The 15,976-nt window shown below is 34.2% G+C and overlaps 1 protein-coding gene across 6 annotated transcripts in view; it reads right to left on the bottom strand.

Moving 5' to 3' along the window:
• LOC138701603 (regulator of microtubule dynamics protein 1-like) overlaps window positions 1–9,004 on the bottom strand; it is a 98,309-nt gene extending 89,305 nt beyond the window's left edge. For all 6 annotated transcript variants that reach the window (XR_011332630.1, XR_011332629.1, XR_011332631.1 and 3 more), the window contains exon 1: window positions 8,236–9,004. Coding sequence is in view for 3 of the 6 variants with exons in the window: in XM_069828666.1 (XP_069684767.1) it covers window positions 8,236–8,582 (347 nt within the window). In the remaining 3 variants the exon portion in view is untranslated. The remainder of the gene's footprint in view (window positions 1–8,235) is intronic.
• Between the last annotated feature and the right edge of the window lie 6,972 nt (window positions 9,005–15,976).

Below are 15,976 nucleotides of genomic sequence, written 5' to 3'. Positions count from 1 at the left end.
TAATTTTCACCAGCTCACATTTCTTGAATCATTTGTTTTTTCTTATTTAAATTTAGGACACAAGAGCCAAAAAGAGACTTCACAGTTATGTATCATACATTTTTTCAATGACAGACGTGGAGTTGCAGAAATAATAAGTGTAAGTGTAGCATTATTAAGCAATTTACAAACAAATGAAATCTTTAAAAAGGTATCTAGAAGTGAAATTACTTATGGCTTTTAAGGACCAAAATTATTTTTGTAAGTTGATTTATTATTATTTCAGTTTTAGCCTAGTTGTATTATCCATTTCCTTACTAATTTCAAAAGATAATCAGAAGTTCATTCGAATTCCAACCAAAAGTCAATTGGTTATTAATTTATCTACCTTTAGGAAGTACAGTATATGTACGCTGGAATCTTTGAAGTGAAGTGACAATAATTTAATTGGTCTTGGAACAGATTTGATTCTTGAATATTATATACTATGCTTTGTTGTATATTTACGTGTAGTAACCTATTAATGCTAATACTAATAATAATGTAAAGGAATAAAAGAATAGAACATAGCAATACATTTCTCATTATTATTGAAACTATTTAGAATAACCTTCCAACATTAAGGTAAAGTACGGTGAGTAAAGAAGTCATTCAGTACATAGGATCGTGATTTTACTACATGTGGTGTTATCTGGTAACAGTTGGCAACACTGACAAGGCGGAAATATTTGCTGTTTGGGAACTGAACTTACGTGATCCTCACTATATCCAGGAAAACCAAAACTGCAAACTTTTCAATGCATTATTCATCAGCAGTGTCTTTATTCCAAAGTGCTGAAAATGGACGATGTGCTCAAGACTGTGCAAAACTGTGAAGTTCATTTGATCCTGAGGATTTTACCATTGCCATTTCACTGAACTCCTTCAGGATGTGGACAGTGAATCTGAAGGGCTACCATACTACATGGAGGTTAGCTGAAGGTCTTGCCACAGCATACTGAAGAGGTTTTATTTATTTTTGGAAGAAATAATACTGTTCCTGGAAATGAAAGGTGAGGATTTATTTCTTTTTAAGGATCTGTCATGAGTATAAGATCTGGCCTGCCTAGTAGATATAACAGGGCACTTAAATGATCTGAACATCAAACTACAAGGCAGAAACCAATTTATAACTCACATGTTCGACACACTGACTAATTTTAGAAGAAAGTTAATCTTGTGGAAAAATCATTTAAAAAACGGTAACCTGCTTACTTTCCTATATGTGAAGTGTTCAAAATTCAAAATTATAGTTTTTCAAAATACTATGAGAAAATACAAAATATCAAGGAAGAATTTGAGCATCACTTTAAACACCTCAAGGTGTACGAGGACGACTTACCTCTACTCACTGGTTCCTTTTCTTATAATGTCAGCAATGGTGCACTACTTCGTTACAAATGGAATTAATTGATCTACAAAATAATTTAACCGAGAAGCTGGATTCCCAGAAATTTACTTATATTTAGAGAAAAGTATCCACAGATGAGATTCGCACAGTAGTTACTTATGGAGAGGAAACATGGACAATGAAACTGGAAGATGAGAATAGCCTTCTCATCTTTGAAAGAAAAATTGCCTGTAGGATTTACGGTCCAGTATACAATACAGGAGACTGGAGAAAAAGAACAATCAAGAGATTGACCAGCTATTGGAAGGTGAGGATATAGTGGGCTTTATTAAATCTATTAGGCTGAGATGGTTAGGACATGTAGTGAGAATGGATGAGGAAGGCTTCCTAAGATGGTAATGAACGCAAGAATGGAGGGAGAAAAAAAGAGAGGAAGACCGATGAAGAGATGGATGAATGGCGTATTGAAAGACGTTACAAACCTGAGGAGCGAGGAATTGGAGGTCTGTGGCTGGGGACAGAGTGAAGTGGAGAGCTGTTGTGAGAGAAGCCAAGGTCCACTTTGGACTGTAGTGCTATGATGGTTATCCACAGATGAGAAAGTTTGCAGCAGAAATTCTGTGTTACCTTAGATGCACATATTCATGTGAACAACAGTTTTCACGCATGAAAGCTAACAAAACAGCTCACAGATCAAGGCTAACAGATGCCAATCTTTCTTCCATAATGAAGGTTGTCTCTTCAGAATCTCACACCCCAAAATTTGTGAAACTGGTTGCAAACAAGCAGTGCCAACTGTCTCGCAAAAAGTCATAAAATATTTTCAATTGGTTGGTTGTGTTCCTGGTGAAATATTGTGTTTTATAACTTTTCTTCTATGTTTTGTTCTTTTGTAAATTGAAATATATAATCTCAATTAAACTTACTTTTCATTGCTTTGTGTTTCTGGTGAAAGACTTTTGTAATATTTGCTAATTTATTTTGTAAATTGAAATATATATCCTCGATTAAACTTTCTTTTCATAATATATTCATTATATTAGGCCTATATTGTATTATTTTAACATACTTTTACATTTCACTAGAACAGTTGTTAATGATTATCAGCTATAAATATGAATCGGCAACAAGCAAGAACTCAGCCAATTAAAAAAATACTGATAGGTTTAGCAATTGCAAGGTCTATAGATCATGTGTGGCCTGCAGGAGGTTTGGTAATACACGAAGTGGCCCACTGCCCACATGAGTTTGACACACCTGCATTAAGTAGGCTAATGAATTCATCAAAATGTGCATTTTTCCATAAATCAACACGTCCTTTCATCCATTAATCAACCAATTCTTCAATGAATCACTTCATTATTTCATCACCTTAAAATTAAAAGAATCAGTTCATTATTCAGACTATTCACCCTTTGGACTACCTATGAATCAATCTATAGATTCACTATAAATTATCCGTAAATTAATTCTTCTACGTGTAAGCTGATCAACCAATCCGACATTCAATTAATCTATTTCAATCCATTAATCAAACAATTCTTCAATCAATCTTAAATCAAATTATCTACCCAGCCATAATTAATTATTCCATCCATATCAATGTATCAATCAATCAGTCAAACATCCGTACATCAACTCGTCAATCAATCATATACTACAGCGATCTATATGTAAGTCTATTCAATCACCAAATCCACAAACCAGTCAATTCATTAATTAATCTTCCATTAGTCAATCAATCCCCCCAGGAATCAATCTCACTTTTCAATCAATACATATGACTCAATTAACTTATTCACTCAGAAATCAATCAATCATTAATTAATAACAATTAATTAATCAAACTCAATCATTCAATTGATTGATTAATCAATCTGTCAATCAATAAATCAATCCTAAAATACGTCAATCTAGTCATCATTCCATCAAAACAATCCAGCAATCAATCTATTAATCTGTAAATCAATCTATCCACCCATTAATCCATCAGTAAATAAATTTTTCAGTTCATCAATTCACGAAGGAATCTATATTCGTTCATTTTCACAGACTTTGGTTATGAGTTTTCACATGAAAAAAAATTTACTAAACAACTACATTTCAATTATGTAATATCATGGCCAGAGCCAGAATAATTAAAGAGACAGAGAGAATTCAAGAGTTGGAATATTATTCAAACGAGCTGAATATTTTCAACTAAACGAGAAGAAAGTAAATTTAAAGCTCACAAAGCTTTAAAAGTAAAAGACTAAAACAAGTCATAGGCTTTATATTGTTGAGCGATAAATTTGTAGCAAGTGTTGGTAAATATCAAGAATTGTTTTCTTCAGTTGATAATTTTAATTCTGCGACCATAATTTTCTTTAAATAAATTCAGTCTTATGGGAAAAGTGTTGGAGATACTGGTAAATAACTGTTATGATTAGGCCTACAGTTCTTTCGGGAAATGAAACTAAAATAAACATCCTACAAAATATTGACTGAATATTCAGACGGCAAAAACGTAATACAGCGAACGCCAGTAGGGGAAGTTATCCCCACCCACATGAAATGTGCATTCGACACAACACTAGCCTATCACGTAGAGTGTGTGGTGAGCTTGTAGGGGAAAGGGGTCGTGGGCGGAGCTTAGCGTTCGCCGTATTACGTTTTTCCCATTCAGACATCTAGAGAAATATCTGTGATAAGCATTTCGAAAGGTACAAATTAGTTCTTTCATAAGAATACAGGCAATTAAAATACGTATTTCGGAATATGTAGGCCTTTCTCATGTTAACAAGGTACGGTAAAATTTAACACGAGAAAGATATATATAATACATATTCCGAAGTGATATAGTGTTAAAAGTTGTGTAATCAAGATGTATAAAATATGTATTTAAGTTGGCACCTGTCTTTAGAAAGAAATCATTCTTAGAGAAATTACTAAATGTTTTAAATGAAATATCATTAATATTACCACATCACTTTTCCGAATTAGTAGTTTTAACCAGTGCCTTTTTTCTGCATTCCAGCAATTTTTTTTTTTTTTTTTTTTTCATCACAGAACCGAGAAATGTGTTAATAAATTATGTTAACATGATTTTTCTTTGAACTCTGCTTAAGCATTTAAAATCTTAAAGTTGGAAGAAAAGGAGTTTAAAAACGACAAATTTCCCGTGCAATGAACAATAATAATTTCCCCATAGGTTATAATATATTCTACACAGAGTTCCGCCACCTTTTTCTCCAGAAGAAAAGCACTGGTTTTAACTAAATACAGATAGAATCTTTAAACACTTCAATGCTATTCTATGGCCATATTAGATGATGTATTATTAATAATATTAATAATAATAATAATAATAATAATAATAACACTCATTATTACTTATTTTTGTACTATATGAGCAAAAGAATAGTGAAGTCGCAAAGAAACAAGACTAAGTGGTATCAAGTGAAGAAAAAAGTCTGGATTTAATAAAAAAATATATAGGCCTATGTATTATCAAGACATAAGTGTGATAATTTCTTCTTTATGGCCTGAACCTCTTCACAAGCCATTAACTTGCTACTGTACGTTACCTTGGAGCTATCATACAGAAAAAAAAAAACTAAGTGACCTCTATCCTTTTAATCAATATTAATGGCGAAATTATTTATGTATCTTTTTTGAGCGTGTTATACTCTTTGTGGTAGAATATAAAATTATGAACTACTTTATAATTAGCAGTCAGTCCTTAAAAAGTAAAATTGCTATAGAAGAGAGCTAAATCCACATACTGTTCTCCATCCAGATCAACCGTGAAAGCAATGTGCTTAGTATTGAGTCATCTATTGGAGCGAAGTAGATAGATAATATTATCGTTATAACATCAGTTCAAAAACCATGCGCTCTCCTGCATATGTTATTTCCTATATGGAGGGATTAAAAGACCAGGAGATTAACAGTGATCTAATTTTGTAACTAGGGTAGTATAAATATGTGTGTAACAATGTTATTGTTTGTGCTGTGAGAGCGAGCCATTAGAGATACGAGTACCCACGTGTGTGACCTTATGACAACATTCATTCACAGCATTACCCCGCACCGTTTCATTCTGCAAAGACTTTCTCGTGGTTGGAGCACAGTACCAGTCCCAAATGCATTTTATGAATTATTACTGCATATAACTCTTTCGTTTATTGTAATTACTTCGCAGATTTCACCATGAAACTTATTTCATATTTCTTTCATTGCCTTTGTTACATACTTACATGGGCATCACAGCTGTGAGGGACAAAAAGACTTCCCCCCCCCCCCCCATAATTTTCCGAGATATAGTTTTGAGAGAAACTAATTTACACAGTAAAAAGGATAAAAATACGTTTGAAATTGGAGACACGGTGATTTGAATAGGGTAGTGCATCCCAACCTTATTGTGTGCAATTTTATCAAACTGCTTTAACCATTTGTGAAATCAAAGCATCACTCATTTGTGGTGCTGTCATTAGACTACAACTACCATTGGCAAATCTTGGAAGATAGGCTTATGATGGGGTTGGAAACATGAGTGGGGTCAATAAAGATGTTCAGGGACAAAAAGATCTCCCCCACCCCCAATAATTTTCCGAGGTATAGTTTTGAGAGAAACTAATTTACACAGTAAAAAGGATAAAAATACGTTTGAAATTGGAGACACGGTGATTTGAATAGGGTAGTCTATCCCAACCTTATTTTGTGTAATTTTATCAAACTGCTTTAACATTTGTGAAGTCATAGCATCACTCATTTGTGGTGCTGTCATTAGACTACAACTACCATTGACAAATCTGGAAGATAGGCTTATGATGGGGTTGGAAACATGAGTGGGGTCAATAAAGATGTTCAGTCTATAATAATAATATTGACAAATAGACTTCAGTTGGTTACCGTATGTAGGCCTACATTGTGGTGCTAATTACTGTAATTTCGTTTTGAAGGAGAGCTGTAAAACTTACCATGTTCTCCATTGTTTTGCAAATTAAATGAAAGTTTATTACAAGAGATTTAAAATGAGGCCATTCCCAATTTTCTATCTCATTGATATATACATATATATTCTTATATGTGGTCTCGCCATCCTCATTGAATAAATAAGTTAATCAATGGCTATAAGTAGCTATACTGTAAATATCTATTAATTTGAAAAAAATACCTGGTGCCAGAACGAATTTTTCTCAAATTAATAGATATTTCTATTGCAATTGGAGTATATCACCAAATTAATTAAATCTAGTTGTTTTTAAATAAAGAAAAAAATTTACATAGCTCTAATACTTCATATAATGCATACAAGACTTCTAAAACTTGGTATATTTGCATTATAATATGACCATTAAGCATCTCACAATTCATAAAAAAATAAGATCAGTCAAACTGTTTGTTGATTGACATAGCATGACCCTGCTATGTAATTGTTCCATCATTACAGATGGCAAGGAAGGGGATACCTACCCATTTGATCCGTTACAAAGGACTGAAAATAGTCCTTGGGAAGGAGTAGAAACCAACCTGCTGAATCTGTTATCAAGGGTTGCAATAATAACAGATCTAAAAGGTAGGCCAGGTCTCTTTTTCCTTGTCTCCCCTAATGATGGTGCCGATATAAGTTACACAGCGGTAGACATCGAAATAGCCTATTTCTGCATCTAAGATGGGTGAAGAAATCCAAAATTTCGCATAACGCTGAAAAATATGAAAGTTCTAAGGTAGGCCTAAATCACAATTATTTGCCCAACCACGTTATAAGTGTATGAAAACATTCCAACAAAATCGAGAACATTCTCATTACACATTACAATCATCACTTTTACTACCAATAACTATAGAAACAGCAATGTAGGCCTACAATATGATTAACAATCACTGTCACTCATTTTTCTTTTTATTATGGGACACACAATCTCCGGTATTTCTTTAGCCTTCATTTGCGTTATCACACTAAGGTACAAAAATGTATTTACATACTGTAAATAATCAAGTCCTTCAGTCGAGTCATATGTATCGAAAACAAAAGAAATAAGGGTGGAAAGTGGCAGCTGGTGAAGAGGTGCAGGCAGGTGGAATCGCTCCATCGTGGTGGAAGGGGTAGGCGGCAAGGAGGGGCAGCACTTACATCGCATTACCTTCCTTACAGAGCACAGAAAAAATGCGAGCTTTCGTACGGTCGAATCAGTGACAGGTTAGGTTAGGTTAATTATATAGCCTAGGCTATACTCACAATTGTCTAAGAAAGTCACTAACCGATCCAAACCCCTCTCTCCCACGCTATCCCGTAGTCTTTGATGGGTGGGGCAGTTCCTTGCTATCCACCTTCTTTTGGTAACGCTATTATAAAGAGTTATCCAACCTCAATTTTGAGGATAGTAAGTTACGTGGAGAAAATTTTACATTCTTTTACATTCTATCACAATAAATAATTTATTGTAGAAGATACAATAATTTTAAGATTCAATAACATAGGCCTATTAAGGTTGTACCTTGCAACTTATACTTAATAACGTTAACGAGCCGCCGACGTAGCTCAGGCGGTAGCGCGTTTGCCTACTGATCCGGAGTTGCCTCAGGCGTGGGTTCGATTCCCGCTTCGGCTAATTACCTGGTTGGGGTTCTTTCACAGGTTTTCCCCAAACATAAGGCGAATGTCAGGTAATCTATAGCGAATCCTCGGCCTCATCTCGCCAAATACCATCTTGCTAACATCAATTCCATAGACGCTAGATAACCCATTAGGTAATACGTCGTTAAATAAACAAATAAAAACCAATAATAATGGTAATGTATCCAGGCACCTTAATGTCCATGCTAAGAACTTAATAAAGACGTGGTACACAATCAATTGTATTTGAAATGTGTCAACTTACATATCATCTTCGTCTGAGAAGTCAAAAAATTCATCATCATCGTCTGTACCAACAGCCGAGTACATGTCGATGTCAGTGTCAATTTCACTCTCTGTAGTGGACACATTCTTGCTGTTGACTTTCCGAAGTACAGGTCTTCTGCCACGATTTACCCGTCGGAGAGCGTCCAACTCACTTCTCATTTCTGCAACTGTCATGTCCAACCGAGCTAAATCCCTTTGGAGCAGCATTCGACGCTTCTCTGCATATAATTGGTGGTACAAGAAAATACCCGCAGCACCCAGAACAACTCCAGCTCCTACAGCTGCTGCCAGAAGGCCTCGGTAGCGTAAGAAATCGGCATTCATTTTGGCTGCAACTACTTTCGCTCCTTTATTGCAAGCAGTGACTTTTGATCTTTCCCTCCACTTTAACTCTCAGGCAACCATAATGACATTAGTCAGCAGAACATAAATTGTTTTAAGTAAACACACTAAACATATATAAACACATACATATTGGATAGGCTTATTATGCAATACACCTAACTATATAAAAGAAAAAGGACACAAGAATTTCCTTAAAATCATACCGAACTACACTACTCCCTCATATGCAATTAAATTTAACTTTACTACTACACCAAACATTTATTTCTTTCACGAAGTCGTACTCGGTCGTAACACAAATCGCAATTAGCAACCAAAAACCGGTAACAAGAGATAAACCAACCAACGAGCTACAGTGTCCATTTTGCTTGTACAGCGCTGTGGGTGGTGCCTCGACGAAATATGGCAGCCATTAAAAAATACGCGCGCCTTCCGTTGTACACATAGACAAATAACAGAGGTTGTACATGGACCGTAAGCAACGACATGGACAGAGCCACTGCCGTCGCGATCTAATACAGGCCGTAAGGCAGACCACGTGACTTGCTTAACAGCTGATCGCGAAGGGCGGTCTTTCAACCATATCAATTAGTTGCAGTACATGAAAAATAACATATATCTCTCTGAAATGCAGTGTAATCGCGTCAGTAAAATTTTAAACAGTGACTGTGAGACACTTGAGACACAATTCACTTGCAACGTAAGGTATACTATTATTTTTGGTGTGGAAATTACTTTGTTGCAGGCAAAGTTCCTATGTGTAATACCTGCCTTTATTTCGATTAAATATTGCGCCCTTATGTGGTTAAGTGAATTTTTGGTGTTATAAACAGTAAATATTTGTAATAATATACACGTGAAAGTGAAACATTGACTGGGATGTAAACTAAATTATGATTAGGCCTAAGTGCAGCGTTACTGATGTTACTCTTGTCTAATCCATTTTTGTTAGTTTCCCGTATTTGTTTTATTAAATTTAAATTATTGCGCCCTTCTTATGTGTGAATAATCTACATTATAAATAATACGTTTGATAATATACACAATTTGAACTAAAAGCGAGATACATATAGTATATTATGAAAAATTATACCTTATAGTTTTCATTACTTTTACAGTATCTAGTATTGTAATTAATTGAAATAAAGCACGCTCGCTTCATTACGAAATTCTTGCACATTCATTTAAGCACGTTTCAACAATTTTCAGTTGCATCGCACGCATATTTTGATGTGTTGACATTATAGGTTATGTTTACTCTATCAGTACTTGCCTTATTTCTATATTCGCAATTATGCACAATAATTAAGTATAACGCTACGTATAGCTTGTAAATGCAATTTGTTTACACTTCAATTGTATTTATTCGTTTCATACGGTACTCCGATCTGATTAGTTTAATATGTTACCAGGACTAAACTAGCGCTGAGGTAGTTCCCTTCGTATTCATACACCTTGCATATACTAATTAGTTCGGTTAGTACAGGCTTTTATTATGCCTTGCTTAGAGGATGAAATGCATCTCCACAAAGAATAAATTCAACTGTTTTCAGTTCAGAAGTTACCGGAATTATATCTCAGCGCTCGTTTAACCCTAGTTAAGTAATATAACCGTATGTATATTTCATAGGAGGGACTGTGGTGAATTTTCTACCTATAAGTAAGGAAGATAACCGTGTTCTGAAGTTTATCCTAAATATATTCTTCTTTATTAAATCTCAAAATAGCTTTCGTTCTCAACTTAAAATGTTGGCGCAAATAGGTTATGTTAACATGGTGAATTCTCTTCACATAAAAATAACACAGTTTTATAATTATTTCTGCCACATTATGCAACAAATAAATGGAACTAGCCGGAACCTATGCACACATTGCATTGAATAACAATTTAATTGTATTATTTATTTGTTCCCTACTATACTGGGTCGTATTTAATTCTATTTATCTAACCTACCAGATGACGTAACGCACAACCGTACATACCTACACTTATTTCATAGGAGGGACTGTGGTAAATTTTCTACCTACAAGTAAGGAAGATAGATGTGCTAAATTAAAATCACAATATAAATAATTCTTCTTTATTAAATCTCAAAATAGCTTCCATTCCAAACTTAAAATGTTGATGCAAACAGGTTATGTTAACATGTAAAACTCCGTTCACATTAAAATAGCACAGTTTTGTAATTATTTCTGCAACATATTATACAGTAAGAAGTGAACGTATCTTATACACACATTACACTAAATAAAATTGAGCACCGACACGCATTAAAGTAATATATTTCACTCAGCTCCGTATACTCAAATAGAAAAGCATCGAGTGACGTCACACATCCTGCATTACGGCCTGGTTTAGATCACGATGGCAGTGACAGAGCCTTCTTTAGTTACAAGCCGGGGCCATACGTCGGCAACACTGTAATTATCTGTCACCCGGAGGCTGACCGTACAGTATACGTGTTTGTGCTAATGCCGATTTCCAATGTAAATTAATGTTACAGTATAAGTATGTGTCGATGGAATTATGTTTGCGGTCGTACCAAACGTTAATTGTTGATGTATTATAAACTAAATGCGTGTTGGTGATAAAAAAACAAGACAATAAATGAAAATAAAATGGTTGCAGTCTTTGGGAATTTTTACGGTTATGGATGACAAAGTAATTGACTATTCTATTAAATATTGTATAACCACATTTTTATATTCTTATTTGTGATTTGTGTGTATCACAATTCTAGTCAAATTGTTGGGTCTCGCCTACTATATCAATAAAGTTACGCCGTTGGTTTTCAAAGTCATTGTAAACAGCTGTTTTGTGATCCCATAAATGTTGCAGTTTTGTTGAAGATTCGGAATGCCTGCTATACGTCAGAACTATCTATAATTTGTACATGCATATAATCACTTTGTTGGTTTGGTCAATGTTACTTATGTCCCGCCCACTATAGAGACATAGGCCAATTTTACACATATTTAGTATAACTTGTTGCTTCTTTGACAGGTTAGGTTTGGTTAGTTTAGGTTTTTGTTGTAGCCTACCTTGCATATACGATTATAGCGCAACATTGGCAGTGCTAAAAGTGAAATATTCGTTCAGTGGGCGTTGGATACTCTACGTTCACCCACTTGGTATTTACAGGATTTAAAGTCCACTGAGTTTACGCTAATTGATACATACATGTACTTAATAGATAATGTTGCGTTTTGTTACGTATTATGTTGAAGGGATGTGTTTTCATTTTTTCATAGATTGTTTTACTTGGCTTAACTATATTTACATCCTCATACTTTTATTATAATAGGAATGTCAATAGTTTCTTCTGTTTACATTTTATTTTAGGCCTATTTGCATAATTCACATTCTTAGCTTGTTTTCTGTATTTATATTTATTTAAAATTATATTTTTAAAAGTTTATAACAAATAATTTAGGATAACAGTATTGTTATGGTGACTGGCCAGGTTCAAACTAAAACTGGCTTCCTGGACATCTGAAATATTTATAGAAAAGCACGACATAATCACATGAAATTAAAATGCATATGATATCCTACACCTTTCATGTCAGAGGTGAAACAACATTAAGCGGCGAAAACATTGTCAATTTACTAGCCACATAATGGTTAATTGATTGGAATAGGGTATTGCGAAAGTACGTCATTATTTTATTTATTTTTGGTACAAGTAACATTTCTTTAAGCATTTATTTATTTTCCCTTGTACCATCAATAAAATAACAAGTATGTTTTTATTTTTTATTTTTTTAATTATAAGTGTAGTTGCTACGACACATAGGCACACAGCACTTTGTAGGCATCTGAAATATTTGTAGAAAAACACGATAGATAATCGCATAAGATAATATTAAAATATATCCTAAACCTTTCACAGATGAAACACTATTAAGTCGCAAAACATTGTCAATTTGCTAGCCACAAATTTGTTAACTGAAAGGAACTTACGTCTTTATTGCATTATTAATTTTATTATTTTCGGTGCAAGGAATATCTTTTTGTATTTATTTATTTATCTTCGTACTATCAAAAACATGTTTTTTTTTGTAATTATTTTGAGTGGCAGCCTTTGTATGTAAGTAGCCTACTCACGCCGTATTCTGAAGTATAGCTAATTGATTGCAATAAAACACTATTTTCGAACCCGTAATAATTTACATCACTACTCTGAATCTTGATCTTACCTTTGTGCATGAAGTAATATTGAAAAAAATACGCGTTACGTATAACGAAAGCAATGAGCAAACACAATATCACTCTAAAATCTCCCGCCTCCACTCTGCGTTGCCAAACCTACCCATGCCCCGGCTTGTAACTAAAGAAGCCTCTGACATGGTGGAAGAATACGAAATATTCTTCCACCATGCCGTTGTATAATTTCGTCTGCTCTCCACGTGTTTCATACGGAGATGACAGCCAGAAAAAAAGCCCCCTGTGAATGCAGCATATAACTGCAGTAGCAGCAAGTTTTTTTTTCTGGCTGTGGTAGAGGATCCACCGGCCACTGAACGAATATTGCACACTTATATATATATATATATATATATATATATATATATACAGGGTGTAACAACTTTAATGTTTAGAATCTCTGGAACATGTTCCCTGATACATTCTACGTTGATTAAACCTAACATACCTATATCCGAAATTGAGAGGTTACAGAGATAACAGAGCTGGAAAAAATAGAACTTCTTGCAACTCCAAGCATTATACCGTTTATACAAGGCCTATTTTATGGCATTACTAAGTAGAGATACATAAAAAAAAAACATTTGAAAAGCAGTGAATGAAGGAAATTTTACTTTTAAGAGAAATTAAATTAAAATTGTTTAGGTTGCTAAGGAAACGAAACAGACAACAGTTTAAAATAACAGTTGTGAGAAAAATAAACCGTATTGTGACTAGTCTTTTTATTGAGTTTTGACCATTAAAACATGCCTTTTGTGTACACACATCAGGAATACGCCGACATAGTTTATGTGTATGGACTGTGTAATGGCAATGCAACAGCAGCCAAGCACGGTTCCCAAATCATAGGATTCCTAGTGCACAGGTATTTTCACGTGCCTATTGGCAAATTTCAAGAAGTACAGTGTTTGGAATCTTAAGGACATTTTTTTTCAACTTTGCACTGCTTCTTTCATACTCACAAGTAGTTGATATTAAAATGTAATATGGTACTAATAAAAATAATGACATAGACATGTCACTTTCGGAAATTGGTGTTACTTCTTTCAGTATTCAGCGATAAAATTAAACTCAGAAATTTAACTTTGGGGTACAAATACTCCAAACCTATAGAACTTTGGATATAGGTATGTTAGGTTTAATCGACGTAGAACGTGTCAGGGAACATGTTCCAGAAATTCTAAACATTAAAGTTGTTACACCCTGTGTATATATATATATATATATATATATATATATATATATATATATAATTATCATTATATTAACACATTTCATATATCACAAAACATACACTGAACGAACTTAATGTAATTATTATGAAAGTCGCCATATTTTCTTCCTGGAATTACGATCCACTTCCACTAGATGGCTACCGACATGAGTAGCAGGGTCGGCAATACATGTAAACGAAATTATAGTAAACGTGTGCAATGTTATTACAGGTGTGTAGTATTATGTGACAGGTTAGATTAGATTAGGTGTGTATTATGTGACAGGTTAGATTAGATTAGGTGTGTATTATGTGACAGGTTAGATTAGATTAGGTGTGTATTATGTGACAGGTTAGGTTAGATTAGGTGTGTAGTGTTATTACTATGTTGAAAACACTGAAACCCACTGTTACATTAACGAATTATGGCCGTATTCTTCAGTCACACACGACGATTTTCGTATATAAGGTACGGATTTAGGGCGGGTTGGGTGGGTGTATAGCTCTCATAGTGATCACATCAATTTCTACTAACCAATACTATAAATCCAAGGTATTTTCAAGGTAGTTTATCAAGTTCCTATAGTGGCTGGGACATAAGTAACCTTCCATCAGCTGACAGCGTGGTAGTCCATATTGGCAACATAGCACTGTAGTTCCAAGCTCAGCCGCTTAACTGTCATGTCCCATCTTAAAAAAAAAACAGGTATAATTACCGGCATTTTGTTGCATGCGTAAATTTGTAACAAAGCCCAGCATTCCCTACAGTACATACACTGACGTTCAAAGACATCTGACCAACGAGTTAGAAGAGAGATTAATTTTTTTCTAACTCGTTGCTGCCACCATCTCTGTAAGCTGATGGAACTGGTGCGACAGCGGTGGAGCATCAGTAACATCATTGTTGAAATTCGGAGCACCATGATACCATCAGATTGCTCAATGCTCGGATTCGGAATACGCTCAAAGAAGCCACACTTACACCAAAAATTATCAATCACTATCGATTGGGCCTAGAAGGGTCAGATATCTTTGAACACCAATCTACATAAGGTCAATCTAAATTCCGCACTTCAGAATATTTCATAGGCGTAGAATAAAACTATACCTCCTACCATATATATATATATGGTAGGTATTTTATACATGTAAGCTATAGGCCTCATATATATATATATATATATATATATATATATATATGAGGCCTATAGCTTACATGTATAAAATTTAGAGGGGAAATTTGGACTTTTTTGTAGGCCTAGTTCAAAATGAATTTATTTCTAAACAATATTTAAGCCCTGGGAAAGTGTAATAAATTAAAAATATATTATTAAACCATATTCGAGTTACACTGTTTCTTCCGAGACACACTGAAATCGACTACCAGCACAATACATTATGTCATAAAAGATAAGCTTCAGATTTCCGCTGAGTCTACACATTGATGGCAGATGTCAAACGAAAAATGGTGATATTTTATAGTTTTATTGACATTAGTTTTTGTCTGAGATAATTGTTGTAGTCCGAAAATTGATTTATGTTCAGCTAGAATTGAACATTTTCACACTGTGGCGCTTGATATCCTATAAAACAGTTTGTAGGCTACCTATGCAAGATTTAATTTTGAGTTCGATTTCCGAAATCTAATACAGTTATGACATGATTAAACACTTCAGCATTGCACGTATCTTTTTTATTCCTCAACAAACCGCCAAACAATTACTGGATCACAGAGTACCGGTACTGCACGACTGAAAAGATTAGTTTCAATTAATTGTGCATGTTTGTATAAGGAAACAAACATCAAAATCGCCACAACAATAATATTTAATAAAATGCGTAAATTCTCATGAGTCTGTGTCAGCTTCTTTATCGTATTTCTCATAAAGCTTGAAAATTATTTTGAAAATTTATGTATGTATATATTAAAATAGATACCTTTGTGATACAGGG

Source organism: Periplaneta americana, chromosome 6, assembly GCF_040183065.1.
Source record: "Periplaneta americana isolate PAMFEO1 chromosome 6, P.americana_PAMFEO1_priV1, whole genome shotgun sequence".
NCBI lineage: Eukaryota > Metazoa > Arthropoda > Insecta > Blattodea > Blattidae > Periplaneta > Periplaneta americana.
The sequence above is the reverse complement of the archived record's forward strand: the minus strand, read 5'-3'. Positions and strand labels throughout refer to the sequence as shown.